Raw genomic sequence first — 17,032 nt, forward strand, 5'->3', positions numbered from 1 at the left:
ACATCACCACCGAGCCACCCTCACATCACCACTGCACCGCCCTCACATCACCACCGAGCCGCCCTCACATCACCACCGAGCCACCCTCACATCATCACCGAGCCACCCTCACATCATCACCGAGCCACCCTCACATCACCACCGAGCCACCCTCTCATCACCACTGAGCCGCCCTCACAATATCACCGAGCCGCCCTCACATCATCACCGAGCCACCCTCACATCATCACCGAGCCACCCTCACATCACCACTGCACCGCCTTCACATCAACTCCGAGCCTCCATGGGCGGGGCATGATACGCCCCTCTGCTGCAGGATGACACGCCCCTCTGCTGCAGGCGTACCTGTCTATATAATGTGACAGGTTTTTTCGACACTGCGCCTGCGTCACCACCGTGACCGCGCAGCGCGCTCACCCTGCCCGGCCCCGCCCCGCCCCTAGCCCCGCGTCTTCGTCGGCGTTGGGAGGCGACAAACGTAGGAGGAGCCGTTCACGGGAACATGGTTGACGTCATCGCGTTCTGTGCGTCTGACGTCACTGTTAGGCGCTGAGATCTGTCAGAGGATCCCCCAGTATCGGGGCCCGAATCCCGAGGTAACCGGCGGACCCCCCCCCCCCCCCCCGATCCCTACTCCCCTCACTGATCCCTACTCCCCCCCCCCCCCCTCATCCCTACTCCCCTACTCTCATCCTTACTCCCCTACCCCCCCGATCCCTACTCCCCTACTCCCCCCGATCCCTACTCCCCCACCCCTCATCCCCCACCCCTCGTCCCTACCCCTGATCCCTACTCCCCCCCACTGATCCCTACTCCCCCCCCGAACCCTACTCCCCCACCCCTCATCCCTACTCCCCTACCCTCATCCTTACTCCACTACCCCCCCGATCCCTACCCCCCCGATCCCTACTCCCCCACCCCTCATCCCCTACCCCTCGTTCCTACCCCTGATCCCTACTATCTTACCCCTGATCCCTACTCCCCTACCCCCGATTCTACCTGCCTCCCCCTGATCCCTACTCCCCTACCCCTGATCCCCTACCCCTGATCCTACCTGCCTCCCCCTGATCTCTGCTCCCCTCCCCCTGATCCCTACTCCCCTACCCCTGATCCTACCTGCCTCCCCCTGATCCTACCTGCCTCCCCCTGATCCCTACCCCTGATCCCTCATCCTCCACCCCATCCTACTTCCCTACCCCTGATCCCTACTTCCCTACCCCTGATCCCTACTCCCCTACCCCTGATCCCTACTCCCCTACCCCTGATCCCTACTCCCCTCCCCCTGATCCCTACTAACCTACCCCTGATCCTACCTGCCTCCCCCTGATCCCTACTCCCCTACCCCTGATCCCCTACCCCTGATCCCTACTCCCCTCCCCCGATCCTACCTCCCTCCCCCGATCCTACCTGCCTCCCCCCGATCCTACCTGCCTCCCCCCGATCCTACCTGCCTCCCCCTGATCCTACCTGCCCGATCCTACCTGCCTCCCCCTGATCCTACCTGCCCGATCCTACCTGCCTCCCCCTGATCCTACCTGCCTCCCCCTGATCCTACCTGCCTCCCCCTGATCCTACCTGCCTCCCCCTGATCCTACCTGCCTCCCCCTGATCCTACCTGCCTCCTCCTGATCCTACCTGCCTCCCCCTGATCCTACCTGCCTCCCCCTGATCCCTACTCCCCTCCCCCTGATCCCTACTCCCCTCCCCCTGATCCCTACTCCCCTCCCCCTGATCCCTACTCCCCTACCCCTGATCCTACCTGCCTACCCCTGATCCCTACTCCCCTCCCCCTGATCCTACCTGCCTCCCCCTGATCCTACCTGCCTCCCCCTGATCCCTACTCCCCTACCCCTGATCCTACCTGCCTCCCCGTGATCCCTACTCCCCTACCCCTGATCCTACTTGCCTCCCCCTGATCCCTACTCCCCTACCCCTGATCCTACCTGCATCCCCCTGATCCCTACTCCCCTACCCCTGATCCCTACTCCCCTACCCCTGATCCCAACTCTTTAATTCCTTATCCCCCCAACCCGGTCCTTACCCCCCCATCTGATCCCTACTCACCCCTTCATTCCTACTCCCCTGTGTGTGTGTGTATACAGGTCCCTACTCCCCATGTGTGTGTGTGTGTGTGTGTGTGTATACCGATCCCTACTCCCCCTGTGTGTGTGTACCGATCCCTACTCCCCCTGTGTGTGTGTACCGATCCCTACTCCCCCTGTGTGTGTACCGATCCCTACTCCCCCCTGTGTGTGTACCGATCCCTACTCACCCTGTGTGTGTACCGATCCCTACTCACCCTGTGTGTGTACCGATCCCTACTCACCCTGTGTGTGTGTACCGATCCCTACTCACCCTGTGTGTGTGTACCGATCCCTACTCCCTGTGTGTGTGTGTACCGATCCCTACTCCCTGTGTGTGTGTGTGTACCGATCCCTACTCCCTGTGTGTGTGTGTACCGATCCCTACTCCCTGTGTGTGTGTGTACCGATCCCTACTCCCTGTGTGTGTGTACCGATCCCTACTCCCTGTGTGTGTGTACCGATCCCTACTCCCTGTGTGTGTGTACCGATCCCTACTCCCTGTGTGTGTGTACCGATCCCTACTCCCTGTGTGTGTGTACCGATCCCTACTCCCCCTGTGTGTGTATACCGAGCCCTACTCCCCCTGTGTGTATGTGTACCGAGCCCTACTCCCCCTGTGTGTATGTGTACCGAGCCCTACTTCCCCTGTGTGTATGTGTACCGAGCCCTACTCCCCCTGTGTGTATGTGTACCGAGCCCTACTCCCCCTGTGTGTATGTGTACCGAGCCCTACTCCCCCTGTGTGTATGTGTACCGAGCCCTACTCCCCCTGTGTGTATGTGTACCGATCCCTACTCCCCCTGTGTGTATGTGTACCGATCCCTACTCCCCCTGTGTGTGTACCGATCCCTACTCCCCCTGTGTGTGTACCGATCCCTACTCCCCCTGTGTGTGTGTGTGTACCGATCCCCACTCCCCCTGTGTGTGTATGTGTACCGATCCCTACTCCCCGTGTGTGTGTACCGATCCCTACTCCGCCTGTGTGTGTGTGTGTATCGACCCCTACTCCCCCTGTGTGTGCGTGTACCGATCCCTACTCCCCATGTGTGTGCGTGTACCGATCCCTACTCCCCCTGTGTGTGTGTACCGATCCCTACTCCCCCTGTGTGTGTGTACCGATCCCTACTCCCTCTGTGTGTGTGTGTACCGATCCCAGCGCCCCCTGTGTGTGTGTACCGATCCCTACTCCCCCTGTGTGTGTGTGTACCGATCCCTACTCCCGCTGTGTGTGTGTACCGATCCCTACTCCCGCTGTGTGTGTGTACCGATCCCTACTCCCCCTGTGTGTGTGAGTACCGATCCCTACTCCCCCTGTGTGTGTGAGTACCGATCCCTACTTCCCCTGTGTGTGTACCGATCCCTACTCCCCGTGTGTGTACCGATCCCTACTCCCCCTGCGTGTGTGTGTGTGTACCGATCCCCACTCCCCCTGCGTGTGTGTGTACCGATCCCCACTCCCCCTGCGTGTGTGTACCGATCCCCACTCCCCCTGCGTGTGTGTGTGTGTACCGATCCCCACTCCCCCTGCGTGTGTGTGTACCGATCCCCACTCCCCCTGCGTGTGTGTGTACCGATCCCCACTCCCCCTGCGTGTGTGTGTACCGATCCCCACTCCCCCTGCGTGTGTGTGTATACCGATCCCTACTCCCCCTGCGTGTGTGTGTACCGATCCCTACTCCCCCTGCGTGTGTGTGTACCGATCCCTACTCCCCCTGCGTGTGTGTGTACCGATCCCTACTCCCCCTGCGTGTGTGTGTACCGATCCCTACTCCCCCTGTGTGAGTATGTGTATACCGATCCCTACTCCCCCTGTGTGTGTATACTGATCCTCTGGTGTGGTCCTCTGGGAATTTAGGTGTTACGTTTGGCATTGTGTGGCCTTTTGGAGATATAGGTTTTAGTCTCAGATTTGCGGGGTCCTCAGATTCTTCCCGTGTTGCACTTGCGGTCTCCCAATGCTGCAGTGGTTGTTGTCCCCCGGTGTTACACTTGTGATCTGCCGGTGTTGCGGTGGGTGTAGTCTCCCGGTGTTGCACTTGCGATCTGCCGGTGTTGCGGTGGTTGTAGTCTCCCGGTGTTGCACTTGCGATCTGCCGGTGTTGCGGTGGTTGTAGTCTCCCGGTGTTGCACTTGCGATCTGCCGGTGTTGCGGTGGTTGTAGTCTCCCGGTGTTGCACTTGCGATCTGCGGGTGTTGCGGTGGTTTTAGTCTCCTGGTGTTGCACTTGCGATCTACCGGTGTTGCGGTGGTTGTAGTCTCCTGGTGTTGCACTTGCGATCTGCCGGTGTTGCGGTGGTTGTAGTCTCCTGGTGTTGCACTTGCGATCTGCCGGTGTTGCGGTGGTTGTAGTCTCCTGGTGTTGCACTTGCGATCTGCCGGTGTTGCGGTGGTTGTAGTCTCCTGGTGTTGCACTTGCGATCTGCCGGTGTTGCGGTGGTTGTAGTCTCCCGGTGTTGCACTTGCAGTTGGTTTTGTACAGTTCTCGTTGCTGTGTTCATGGTTTTATGTGTCGGTATGTTGCAGGTGCTGCGTCATTACTGTCGGTTTTGTACAGTGGTCATTGCTGTGTTCATGGTTTGTTGTATGTCGGTATTTTGCAGGTGCTGCGTCGTTACTGTCTTGCTCAAGCTCCAAAACAATGTCTGAAGGGGAAAGTAAAGTGGCTCCAAGCACAGGCTCAGACCCAAAACTGGAGAGTGTGTCCTCTATGTCCCCCCCTGTGAGTGCCCCGTCTGTTGCTGCCCAAGAAGAGGAAGAAGAGGAGGAAAGTGAAGATGAATCTGAGATCCTGGAGGAGTCGCCTTGTGGTCGCTGGCAGAAACGGCGTGAAGAGGTGAGCTGGGTACATCGGCCATTGGCGTAGAGTAGGGTGGGAGTTAGGGGCTACCTGAGGAACCCTTCATCCACATCCATCTCACCTGAGAGGACGTGTAATATAGACCATGGCTGCTGCTGGGTGTGAGAGGACGTGTAATATAGACCATGGCAGCTGGGTGTGAGAGGCCGTGTAATATAGACCATGGCTGCTGGGTGTGAGAGGACGTGTAATATAGACCATGGCTGCTGCTGGGTGTGGGAGGCCGTGTAATATAGACCATGGCTGCTGCTGGGTGTGAGAGGATGTGTAATATAGACCATGGCTGCTGGGTGTGAGAGGACGTGTAATATAGACCATGGCTGCTGCTGGGTGTGAGAGGACGTGTAATATAGACCATGGCTGCTGCTGGGTGTGAGAGGACGTGTAATATAGACCATGGCTGCTGCTGGGTGTGAGAGGACGTGTAATATAGACCATGGCTGCTGCTGGGTGTGAGAGGGCGTGTAATATAGACCATGGCTGCTGCTGGGTGTGAGAAGACGTGTAATATAGACCATGGCTGCTGCTGGGTGTGAGCGGCCGTGTAATATAGACCATGGCTGCTGGGTGTGAGAGGACGTGTAATATAGACCATGGCTGCTGCTGGGTGTGAGAGGACGTGTAATATAGACCATGGCTGCTGGGTGTGGGAGAACATGTAATATAGACCATGGCTGCTGGGTGTGGGAGAACGTGTAATATAGACCATGGCTGCTGGGTGTGAGAGGACGTGTAATATAGACCATGGCTGCTGGGTGTGAGAGGACGTGTAATATAGACCATGGCTGCTGCTGGGTGTGGGAGGCCGTGTAATATAGACCATGGCAGCTGCTGGGTGTGAGCGGCCGTGTAATATATAGACCATGGCAGCTGCTGGGTGTGAGAGGACGTGTAATATAGACCATGGCTGCTGGGTGTGAGAGGACGTGTAATATAGACCATGGCTGCTGGGTGTGAGAGGACGTGTAATATAGACCATGGCTGCTGGGTGTGAGAGGACGTGTAATATAGACCATGGCTGCTGGGTGTGGGAGGACGTGTAATATAGGCTGTGACCGGACGGTCTTGTACGAAAGTCCTCACCGCTTTCGCGTCCCGTCCCCAGTACACAGAATGGATGTTTAGGTGACACGAGACCTGGCCACATAGGGGATTCCCACTTACCGTCAGTAACCGCCTGTTACTGACTCCACCCACTGCGCTGTGGGTGGGTTTATGCTGCCACCACCAAACTCCTAACCTGCCGTGGCGTTTGGAACCACGGTTCTGGGGGTGTAGGTAGCGGGGTGCTGTGTATGGTATAAGGGGTGTAGGTAGCGGGATGCTGTGTAATAGGTGTTGTGTATGGTATGGGGGTGTAGGTAGTGGGATGATGTGTAATAGGTGTTGTGTATGGTATGGGGGGTGTAGGTAGCGGGATGCTGTGTAATAGGTGCTGTGTATGGTATGGGGGGTGTAGGTAGTGGGATGCTGTGTAATAGGTGTTGTGTATGGTATAGGGGGTGTAGGTAGTGGGATGCTGTGTAATAGGTGCTGTGTACGGTATAGGGGGTGTAGATAGTGGGATGCTGTGTAATAGGTGTTGTGTATGGTATAGGGGGTGTAGGTAGTGGGATGCTGTGTAATAGGTGCTGTGTACGGTATAGGGGGTGTAGATAGTGGGATGCTGTGTAATAGGTGCTGTGTATGGTATGGGGGGTGTAGGTAGTGGGATGCTGTGTAATAGGTGTTGTGTATGGTATAGGGGGTGTAGGTAGTGGGATGCTGTGTAATAGGTGCTGTGTATGGTATAGGGGGTGTAGGTAGCCGGGTGCTGTGTATGGTATAGGGGGTGTAGGTAGTGGGATGCTGTGTAATAGGTGCTGTGTATGGTATGGGGGGTGTAGGTAGTGGGATGCTGTGTAATAGGTGCTGTGTATGGTATGGGGGGTGTAGGTAGTGGGATGCTGTGTAATAGGTGTTGTGTATGGTATAGGGGGTGTAGGTAGTGGGATGCTGTGTAATAGGTGCTGTGTGTGGTATAGGGGGTGTAGGTAGGTAGCAGGTTGCTGTGTATGGTATAGGGGGTGTAGGTAGCGGGATGCTATGTAATAGGTGCTGTGTATGGTATAGGGGGTGTAGGTAGTGGGATGCTGTGTAATAGGTGTTGTGTATGGTATAGGGGGTGTAGGTAGTGGGATGCTGTGTAATAGGTGCTGTGTGTGGTATAGGGGGTGTAGGTAGGTAGCGGGTTGCTGTGTATGGTATAGGGGGTGTAGGTAGCGGGATGCTATGTAATAGGTGCTGTGTATGGTATAGGGGGTGTAGGTAGCCGGGTGCTGTGTATGGTATAGGGGGTGTAGGTAACGGGATGCTGTGTAATAGGTGCTGTGTATGGTATAGGGGGTGTAGGTAGCCGGGTGCTGTGTATGGTATAGGGGGTGTAGGTAACGGGATGCTGTGTAATAGGTGCTGTGTATGGTATAGGGGGTGTAGGTTGCGAGATGCTGTGTAATAGGTGCTGTGTATGGTATAGAGCAGTGATTTTTACTCGCGGCACACCGAACAATATTTTAAAATTGCCATCAGTTCCCCACAGAAAAAAACTAAAAACACACATTGGCCATCACAGTAAACAAAGAATCCACACATACATTGGCCTACACAGGAAAATCAATCACATTATTCCCCACATAAATCATGTTACTCCCTACATAAATCGCATTGCTCCCCACATAAATCCTATTGCTCCCCACATGAATTATTCACATTGTTCCCCCCATAAATCCTATTGCTCCCCACAGGAGAAATAACATAACAAATATTAGCCCCTACTGATTAGCTGTCCTCCTCCCTGTCCCTCAGTGGCGGGGGTTGTTCATAGTGTAGTGCTGCGAATACTGAGCAGCGGGCGGTCGGGCAGGTGTGGATGTGGGTGGGCAAGGAAAGCTGTGGATGCAAGCGGGAACTGGAAGATGTGTATACAGCATACTTGCCTACCTGCCCCTCTCCATGAGGGAGAAAATGCTCTGTTCCTGGACTCTCCTGGTAATGTATGATTGCCATCACCTGTGGTGAAACGCCTTTCTTATCAATTACCCAGCTCACCACAGGTGATGGCAATCATACATTACCAGGAACAGAGCATTTTCTCCCTCATGGAGAGGGTCAGGTAGGCAAGCATGGTATACAGGCGGGTGGGCTGGCTGGGTGGTGAGACGCTACAGCCATGACTTCTGATATCACACTGCTGCGTCATCAAGGCATAGGTCATGGCCAGAGCATGACTGATCCTCTAAGAAGAGCCCGGGCGAACAGTTCACTCTGAAGGTGCAGGAAGCTGCTTTGGCTCCGCGGCACACCTTGCAACTGGTCGCGGCACACTGGTTGAAAAAGCCTGGTATAGAGGGTGTAGGTAGCGGGATGCTGTGTAATAGGTGCTGTGTATGGTATAGGGGGTGTAGGTTGCGAGATGCTGTGTAATAGGTGCTGTGTATGGTATAGAGGGTGTAGGTAGCGGGGTGCTGTGTATGGTATAGGAGGTGTGGCCGGAGAGACTAACCAGCCATACGTGTAATGGCGGCCGCAGCACTGAAGGGGTTACCCCTAGTGCCTGGCGCAATTAGGAGGACAATGGGCGCTTGGCGCCACTTTTAAACTGTGCACTGGCGCTAGTCGCAATCTTTAAATGTATTGTGGGTGCTAGGCACCGAGTATTTAAAATATGTTTAATAATGTGTCATATGTTATATCGCTGCGCAGTGCGCAGTTGGAGAATGATGAACTGATGGACAGGACACTTATGAGGAAAGTACAAGGTATTTTGTTTCTAAAAAGGCCTTGAAAATAGTTTGTGAGACACTTTTTGCATAGGAAGTCGTATGGTAATTGTCCTAGCTCCAGACTTGCTATGTACAAGTAAGTGTCAATTAGCCGGCCTCTTGGTGCCAAACATCTTTGAAATGCAAACGAAGGTGGAAGGAAGACTGTTTGTTGTGTTGCAGCCTTTCCTGTTGTAATCCCAAACACTGGGTTTGCATGGAGATGTGAATGGGACAGGAACATGTTAATCAGATTGTGTATTCTGAATGCAAACTAGTGGGTTTCAGTGAACAGTTTTGTGGCTGGAGAGACCCCCAGCCCACGTGGACAATGGCGGCGCGGCAATGAAGGGGTTAACCCTCAGTGACCAGCGCCATATTCAAGGACAATGGGCGCTTGGCGCCACTTTTAAACTGTGCACTGGTGCTAAGCGCCATCTTTAAATGTATTGTGAGTGCTAGGCACCGGGTATTTAAAAATATATTTAATACTGTGTTTTCACCATGTTATAGTTAATGCTCTAGGCACAGTTGTAAGATTGCACATTTACATTGCAGCAAATGCCAGCACTTAGAAGGAATGTGTAAGCTGTGTTGGTTTTAAAATGCATTTACGTTTGAGGACAAATGGCCTTGGAAGCTTCTCACCTAGGAATTGAGATGCTGATGACCCTGGCACCTGGAAAGGGGTGTATGGACAAGCCATTTCTTTGAGATTGAGATGTGTCTCTGTGTAACTTTATAGACACATGCAGGTGAAAGGATTTGTTGCTGTCTTCTCTGAATATTGGCCCTCATTCCGAGTCGTTCGCTCGGTATTTTTCTTCGCATCGCAGCGTTTTTCTGCTTAGTACGCATGCGCAATGTTCGCACTGCGACTGCGCCAAGTAATTTTGCTATGAAGATAGTATTTTTACTCACGGCTTTTTCTTCGCTCCGGCGATCGTAGTGTGATTGACAGGAAATGGGTGTTACTGGGCGGAAACACGGCGTTTTATGGGCGTGTGGATAAAAACGCTACCGTTTCCGGAAAAAACGCGGGAGTGGCTGGAGAAACGGAGGAGTGTCTGGGCGAAAGCTGGGTGTGTTTGTGACGTCAAACCAGGAACGACAAGCACTGAACTGATCGCAGATGCCGAGTAAGTCTGAAGCTACTCAGAAACTGCTAAGTAGTTTGTAATCGCAATATTGCGAATACATCGTTCGCAATTTTAAGAAGCTAAGATACACTCCCAGTAGGCGGCGGCTTAGCGTGAGCAACTCTGCTAAAATCGCCTTGCGAGCGAACAACTCGGAATGAGGGCCCTTGTGTGAACTGGGTTTGCATGGAGATGTTAGAGAGACAGGAACATGTTAATCAGATTGTGTTTTATGAATGCAAACTAGTGGGTTTCGTGTAACAACAGTTTGATGTAACATTTCTTAGGCTGCATTATGTGTGATGCAGATTATGTTTAATTTACAGTATAAGAACGTTGTCTATGTGTGAGAGGGTGAATGCAATTGAAATACAAGTTATATTTACATTTGTGAAAGAGACGGGAAGATGATAATCAGATTGTGTTTGGGAAAGCCACTGGTTTGGTTATATATGAAGAGGAGCAGGAATGTGCTTTATCTAATTCTTAACTTTTGAAATGTAACTTGTATTTCTTTATATTTCTCTAACGTCCTAGTGGATGCTGGGAACTCCAAAAGGACCATGGGGAATAGCGGGCTCCGAAGGAGGCTGGGCACTCTAGAAAGATTTAGGACTACCTGGTGTGCACTGGCTCCTCCCACTATGACCCTCCTCCAAGCCTCAGTTAGATTTTGTGCCCGGCCGAGGTTGGATGCACACTAGGGGCTCTCCTGAGCTCTTAGAAGAAAGATAGTCTTAGGTTTATTATTTTCAGTGAGATCTGCTGGCAACATGCTCACTGCAGCGAGGGACTAAGGGGAGAAGAAGCGAACTCGCCTGCTTGCAGCCAGATTGGGCTTCTTAGGCTACTGGACACCATTAGCTCCAGAGGGATCGACCGCAGGCCCAGCCTTGATGTTCGGTCCCGGAGCCGCGCCGCCGTCTCCCTTACAGAGCCAGAAGCAAGAAGAGGTCCGGAAAATCGGCGGCAGAAGACATCAGTCTTCACCAAGGTAGCGCACAGCACTGCAGCTGTGCACCATTGCTCCTCATACACACTTCACACTCCGGTCACTGAGGGTGCAGGGCGCTGGGGGGGGGGGCGCCCTGAGGCAGCAATAAAAACACCTTGGCTGGCAAAAATACCTCAATATATAGCCCCAGGGGCTATATATGAGGTAAATACCCCTGCCAGATTCCATAAAAAAGCGGGAGAATAGGCTGCGGAAAAGGGGCGGAGCTATCTCCCTCAGCACACTGGGCGCCATTTTTCCCTCACTGTTCCGCTGGAAGGAAGCTCCCTGGCTCTCCCCTGTAGTCTACACTACAGAAAAGGGTAAAAAAGAGAGAGGGGGGGCATTTAATTTGGCGCAGTATTTAGTTTATATTAAAAAGCAGCTATAAGGGACATAACTCAGTTAGTCCCTGCCTTATATAGCGCTCTGGTGTGTGCTGGCATACTCTCACTCTGTCCCCCCAAAGGGCTTTTGTGGGTCCTGTCCTCTATATTGAGCATTCCCTGTGTATGTGGAGTGTCGGTACGGCTGTGTCGACATGTTTGATGAGGATAATGAGGTGGAGGCGGAGCAGATGCCTTTAGAAGGGATGTCACCCCCTGGGGGGCAGACACCTGAGTGGATGGGCTTATGGAAAGAAATGAGTGCACGTATAGACTCATTACATAAGAAATTTGACGACATGCCGACTGCGGGACAGCCGAGTTCTCAGCTCGTGCCTGTCCAGGTGTCTCAAAAGTCATCAGGGGCTCTAAAACGCCCGCTATCTCAGATGGCACAAGTAGATGTCGACACGGATACTGACACCAGTGTCGACAACGAGGAGTCAAATTTAATGCCCATTAAGGCCATTCACTGCATGATTGAGGCAATGAAAGAGGTGTTAAATATCTCTGATTTACATCCAGGTACCACAAAAAAGGGTATTATGTTTGGGGAGAAAAAACTACCTGTAGTTTTTCCCCCGTCAGATGAATTAAATGAAGTGTGTGAAGAAGCGTGGGCTTCCCCTGATAAGAAATTGGTAATTCCTAAGAAGGTACTAATGGCGTTCCTTTTCCCGCCAGAGGATAGGGCACGTTGGGAAACATCCCCTAGGGTGGATAAAGCGCTCACACGTTTGTCTAAAAAGGTGGCACTACCGTCTCCGGATACGGCCGCCCTTAAGGAACCTGCTGATAGAAAGCAGGAGGCGATCCTGAAGTCTGTATATACACACTCAGGCATTAGACCAGCTATTGCGTCAGCATGGATGTGCAGTGCTGCCGCTGCGTGGTCAGATTCCCTGTCAGAAAATATTGACACACTAGACAGAGACACGATTCTGCTAACAATTGACCATATCAAAGACTCAGTCTTATATATGAGAGATGCACAGAGGGAAGTCTGCCGGCTGGCATCTAAAATAAGTGCATTGTCCATCTCTGCTAGGAGATGCTTATGGACCCGCTTCCTCTTCCAAGTCCGCCGCATGACGGTGGGGCTCCACAGGCGGAGCCAGGTACGGTGGGGGCCCGCCTCATGAATTTCAACGATCAGTGGGCTCGCTCACAGGTGGATCCCTGGATCCTTCAAATAGTATCTCAGGGGTACAAGCTAGAATTCGAGGCGGCTCCACCCCACCGGTTCCTAAAATCTGCCTTGCCGATTGCTCCCTCAGACAGGGAGGCGGTGCTAGCTGCGATTCACAAGCTGTATTCCCAGCAGGTGATAATCAAGGTACCCCTACTTCAACAAGGCCGGGGTTACTATTCCACACTATTTGTGGTGCCGAAACCGGACGGTTCGGTGAGACCCATTTTAAATTTGAAATCCTTGAACACATACATAAAAAAATTCAAGTTCAAGATGGAATCGCTCAGGGCGGTTATTGCAAGCCTGGAGGAGGGGGATTACATGGTATCCCTGGACATCAAGGATGCTTACCTGCATGTCCCCATTTACCATCCTCACCAGGAGTACCTCAGATTTGTGGTACAGGATTGCCATTACCAATTCCAGACGCTGCCGTTTGGACTCTCCACGGCACCGAGGGTATTTACCAAGGTTATGGCGGAAATGATGATACTCCTTCGAAAAAAGGGAGTTTTAATTATCCCATACTTGGACGATCTCCTAATAAAGGCACGATCCAAGGAACAGTTGTTAGTGGGAGTAGCACTATCTCAGGAAGTGCTGCGCCAGCACGGCTGGATTCTGAATATCCCAAAGTCACAGCTGGTCCCCACGACACGTCTACTGTTCCTGGGGATGATTCTGGACACAGTCCAGAAAAAAGTGTTTCTCCCGGAGGAGAAAGCCAGGGAGTTGTCTTCTCTAGTCAGAGACCTCCTAAAACCAAAACAGGTATCGGTGCATCACTGCACGCGGGTCCTGGGAAAGATGGTAGCTTCTTACGAAGCAATTCCATTCGGCAGGTTCCATGCCAGGATTTTTCAGTGGGACCTGTTGGACAAGTGGTCCGGATCACATCTTCAGATGCATCGCTTGATAACCCTGTCCCCAAGAACCAGGGTGTCTCTTCTGTGGTGGCTGCAGAGTGCTCATCTTTTGGAGGGCCGCAGATTCGGCATACAGGACTGGGTCCTGGTGACCACGGATGCCAGCCTACGAGGCTGGGGGGCAGTCACAAAGGGAAGAAACTTCCAAGGACTATGGTCAAGTCACGAGACTTCCCTTCACATAAATATTCTGGAACTAAGGGCCATTTACAATGCCCTAAGTCAAGCAAAATCCCTGCTCCTACACCAGCCGGTGCTGATCCAGTCAGACAACATCACGGCAGTCGCCCATGTGAATCGACAGGGCGGCACAAGAAGCAGGATGGCAATGGCAGAAGCCACAAGGATTCTCCGATGGGCGGAAAATCATGTACTAGCACTGTCAGCAGTGTTCATCCCGGGAGTGGACAACTGGGAAGCAGACTTTCTCAGCAGGCACGACCTCCACCCGGGAGAGTGGGGACTTCATCCAGAAGTCTTCCAAATGATTGTAAATCAGTGGGGTCGTCCACAGGTGGACATGATGGCGTCCCGCCTAAACAAAAAACTAGAGAGGTATTGCGCCAGGTCAAGAGACCCTCAGGCGATAGCTGTGGACGCTCTAGTGACACCGTGGGTGTACCAGTCAGTTTATGTGTTCCCTCCTCTACCTCTCATACCAAAGGTATTGAGAATAATAAGAAAGCGAGGTGTAAACACAATTCTCGTGGTTCCGGATTGGCCAAGAAGAGCGTGGTACCCGGAACTTCAAGAGATGATCTCAGAGGACCCGTGGTCTCTGCCGCTCAGACAAGACCTGCTACAGCAGGGGCCCTGTCTGTTCCAAGACTTACCGCGGCTGCGTTTGACGGCAGGGCGGTTGAACGCCGGATCCTGAAGGAAAAGGGCATTCCGGAGGAAGTCATTCCTACGCTTATTAAAGCTAGAAAAGAGGTTACAGCAAATCATTATCACCGCATATGGCGGAAGTATGCTGCATGGTGTGAGGCCGAAAAGGCCCCAACAGAGGAATTTCAACTAGGTCGATTTCTGCATTTCCTGCAAGCAGGAGTTAATATGGGCCTAAAACTAGGCTCCATTAAAGTACAGATCTCGGCTCTGTCGATTTTCTTTCAAAAAGAACTAGCTTCAGTACCTGAAGTTCAGACATTTGTGAAAGGAGTGCTGCATATTCAGCCCCCATTTGTGCCTCCTGTGGCACCTTGGGATCTCAACGTGATGTTGAGTTTCTTAAAATCACATTGGTTTGAGCCACTAAAAACCGTGGATCTGAAATATCTCACGTGGAAAGTGGTCATGTTATTGGCTTTGGCTTCAGCCAGGCGTGTGTCAGAATTGGCGGCTTTATCATGTAAAAGCCCTTATCTGATTTTCCATATGGATAGGGCAGAATTGAGGACTCGTCCCCAATTTCTCCCAAAGGTGGTGTCAGCATTTCACCTGAACCAGCCTATTGTGGTGCCTGCGGCTACTAGGGCCTTGGAGGACTCCAAGTTGCTAGACGTTGTCAGGGCCCTGAAAATATATGTTTCCAGGACGGCTGGAGTCAGAAAATCTGACTCGCTGTTTATCCTGTATGCACCCAACAAGCTGGGTGCTCCTGCTTCTAAGCAGACTATTGCTCGCTGGATTTGTAGTACAATTCAGCTTGCTCATTCTGTGGCAGGCCTGCCACAGCCAAAATCTGTAAATGCCCATTCCACTAGGAAGGTGGGCTCATCTTGGGCGGCTGCCCGAGGGGTCTCGGCTTTACAACTTTGCAGAGCAGCTACTTGGTCAGGGGCAAACACGTTTGCAAAATTCTACAAATTTGATACCCTGGCTGAGGAGGACCTGGAGTTCTCTCATTCGGTGCTGCAGAGTCATCCGCACTCTCCCGCCCGTTTGGGAGCTTTGGTATAATCCCCATGGTCCTTTCGGAGTTCCCAGCATCCACTAGGACGTTAGAGAAAATAAGAATTTACTCACCGGTAATTCTATTTCTCGTAGTCCGTAGTGGATGCTGGGCGCCCATCCCAAGTGCGGTTTATCTGCAATACTTGTACATAGTTATTGTTAACTAAATCGGGTTATTGTTGAGCCATCTGTTGAGAGGCTCAGTTGTTTCATACTGTTAACTGGGATTCATATCACGAGTTGTACGGTGTGATTGGTGTGGCTGGTATGAGTCTTACCCGGGATTCAAAATCCTTCCTTATTGTGTACGCTCGTCCGGGCACAGTGTCCTAACTGAGGTTTGGAGGAGGGTCATAGTGGGAGGAGCCAGTGCACACCAGGTAGTCCTAAATCTTTCTAGAGTGCCCAGCCTCCTTCGGAGCCCGCTATTCCCCATGGTCCTTTCGGAGTTCCCAGCATCCACTACAGACTACGAGAAATAGAATTACCGGTGAGTAAATTCTTATTTTTCTGCGATAACCTGATTGGTTGGAGAAGACAAAGAGGGCTTACCCCCCTCCCCCGCCCCCCTGTGGTACTGTGTGTAGAACTGAGATAAAAAGAGGATGCCTGTGAGACTCCAAGGGTAGTTGTACCATCTTCATTCTGCTGGAACATCTTGCTGTATGCTGTTGCCCCTAGCAATAGGGATGAGTCTTTTTTAAGGCTATTATTGAGCAAATAAACATCATCTGCCTCAAGAAGATTGCTTCATCTTGTGACCTACAGGGTTATGCCAAACATAGCCCCGTCCTCCAGCTGTCCAGGGAAACACCTAACGTCTCCAAGTTCCGCCTTCCGCCAGCTACCGGTAGAGGCCTAGCAAGTGGCTAGTGGGGATTCGTTAACACCACACAGGTGTGGTAAGGCAGTGTGTCGGCACATACAGAGCAGAACCGTGGTTCCAAACGCCACGGCAGGTTAGGAGTTTGGTGGTGGCAGCATAAACCCGCCCACATCGCAGTGGGTGAAGTCAGTAACAGGCGGTTACTGGCGGTAAGCGGGAATCCCCTATGTGGTCAGGCCTCGTGTGACCTGATCCTCCATTCTGTGCGCAGGAGACGGGACGCAAAAGCGGCGAGTGCTTTCGTACGGGACCGTCCTGTCACAGAAATTCTCTCCGGCCACAAGTTTGATCTAACATTTCCTAGGCTGCATTATCTAGGATGCAGATTTGGTTAAATTACAAGAACTTTGTGTGTGGCAGGAAAAAGGAAATAGCTTTTTTGCACTTACTGTATATCCTTGTATAATGTAATTTATTTATATTTTGTAAGATATCCTGATTGGATAGAAGGGACTGTGGTTTGTGATTTTACTGTATAAAAAGAGGAGGCTGTGAGCCTCCAGTGTGGATTGTACCAACTACTTTCTGCTGGAACATCTTGCTGTATGCTGTTTCCCCTAGCAATAGGGAAGAGTTCTCTTTAGAACTATTTGTTGGCATTAAAACATAATCTGCCTCAAGAAGATTGCGTCATCTTGTGACCTGTAGGCCTATGCAAAACATAGCCCCGTTCTTCTGCTGTCCCGGCAGCACCCCAACGTCTCCAAGTTCCGCCTTCCGTCAGCTACCGGTAGAGGACTAGTGGGGATTCGTCAATACCACGCAGGTGTGGTAAGGCAGCGTGTCGGCACATACAGAGCAGAACCGTGGTTCCAAACGCCACAGCAGGTTAGGAGTTTGGTGGTGGCAGCATAAACCCGCCCACAGCGCAG

The 17,032-nt window shown here is 52.3% G+C and overlaps 1 protein-coding gene across 2 annotated transcripts in view; it reads left to right on the forward strand.

The window, feature by feature from the left end:
• Positions 1–453: 453 nt before the first annotated feature.
• NRBP1 (nuclear receptor binding protein 1) overlaps positions 454–17,032 on the forward strand; it is a 159,838-nt gene continuing 143,259 nt past the window's right edge. The window contains exons 1-2 of one of the 2 annotated variants that reach the window (XM_063914903.1): positions 454–596; positions 4,685–4,917. In XM_063914903.1, the coding sequence (XP_063770973.1) occupies positions 4,723–4,917 (195 nt within the window). In that variant the 5' untranslated portion in view covers positions 454–596; positions 4,685–4,722. The remainder of the gene's footprint in view (positions 597–4,684; positions 4,918–17,032) is intronic. The other variant, XM_063914904.1, reaches the window with a different exon arrangement.

The sequence above is a fragment of the Pseudophryne corroboree genome, chromosome 4 (genome assembly GCF_028390025.1).
Source record: "Pseudophryne corroboree isolate aPseCor3 chromosome 4, aPseCor3.hap2, whole genome shotgun sequence".
In the NCBI taxonomy this organism is placed as follows: domain Eukaryota; kingdom Metazoa; phylum Chordata; class Amphibia; order Anura; family Myobatrachidae; genus Pseudophryne; species Pseudophryne corroboree.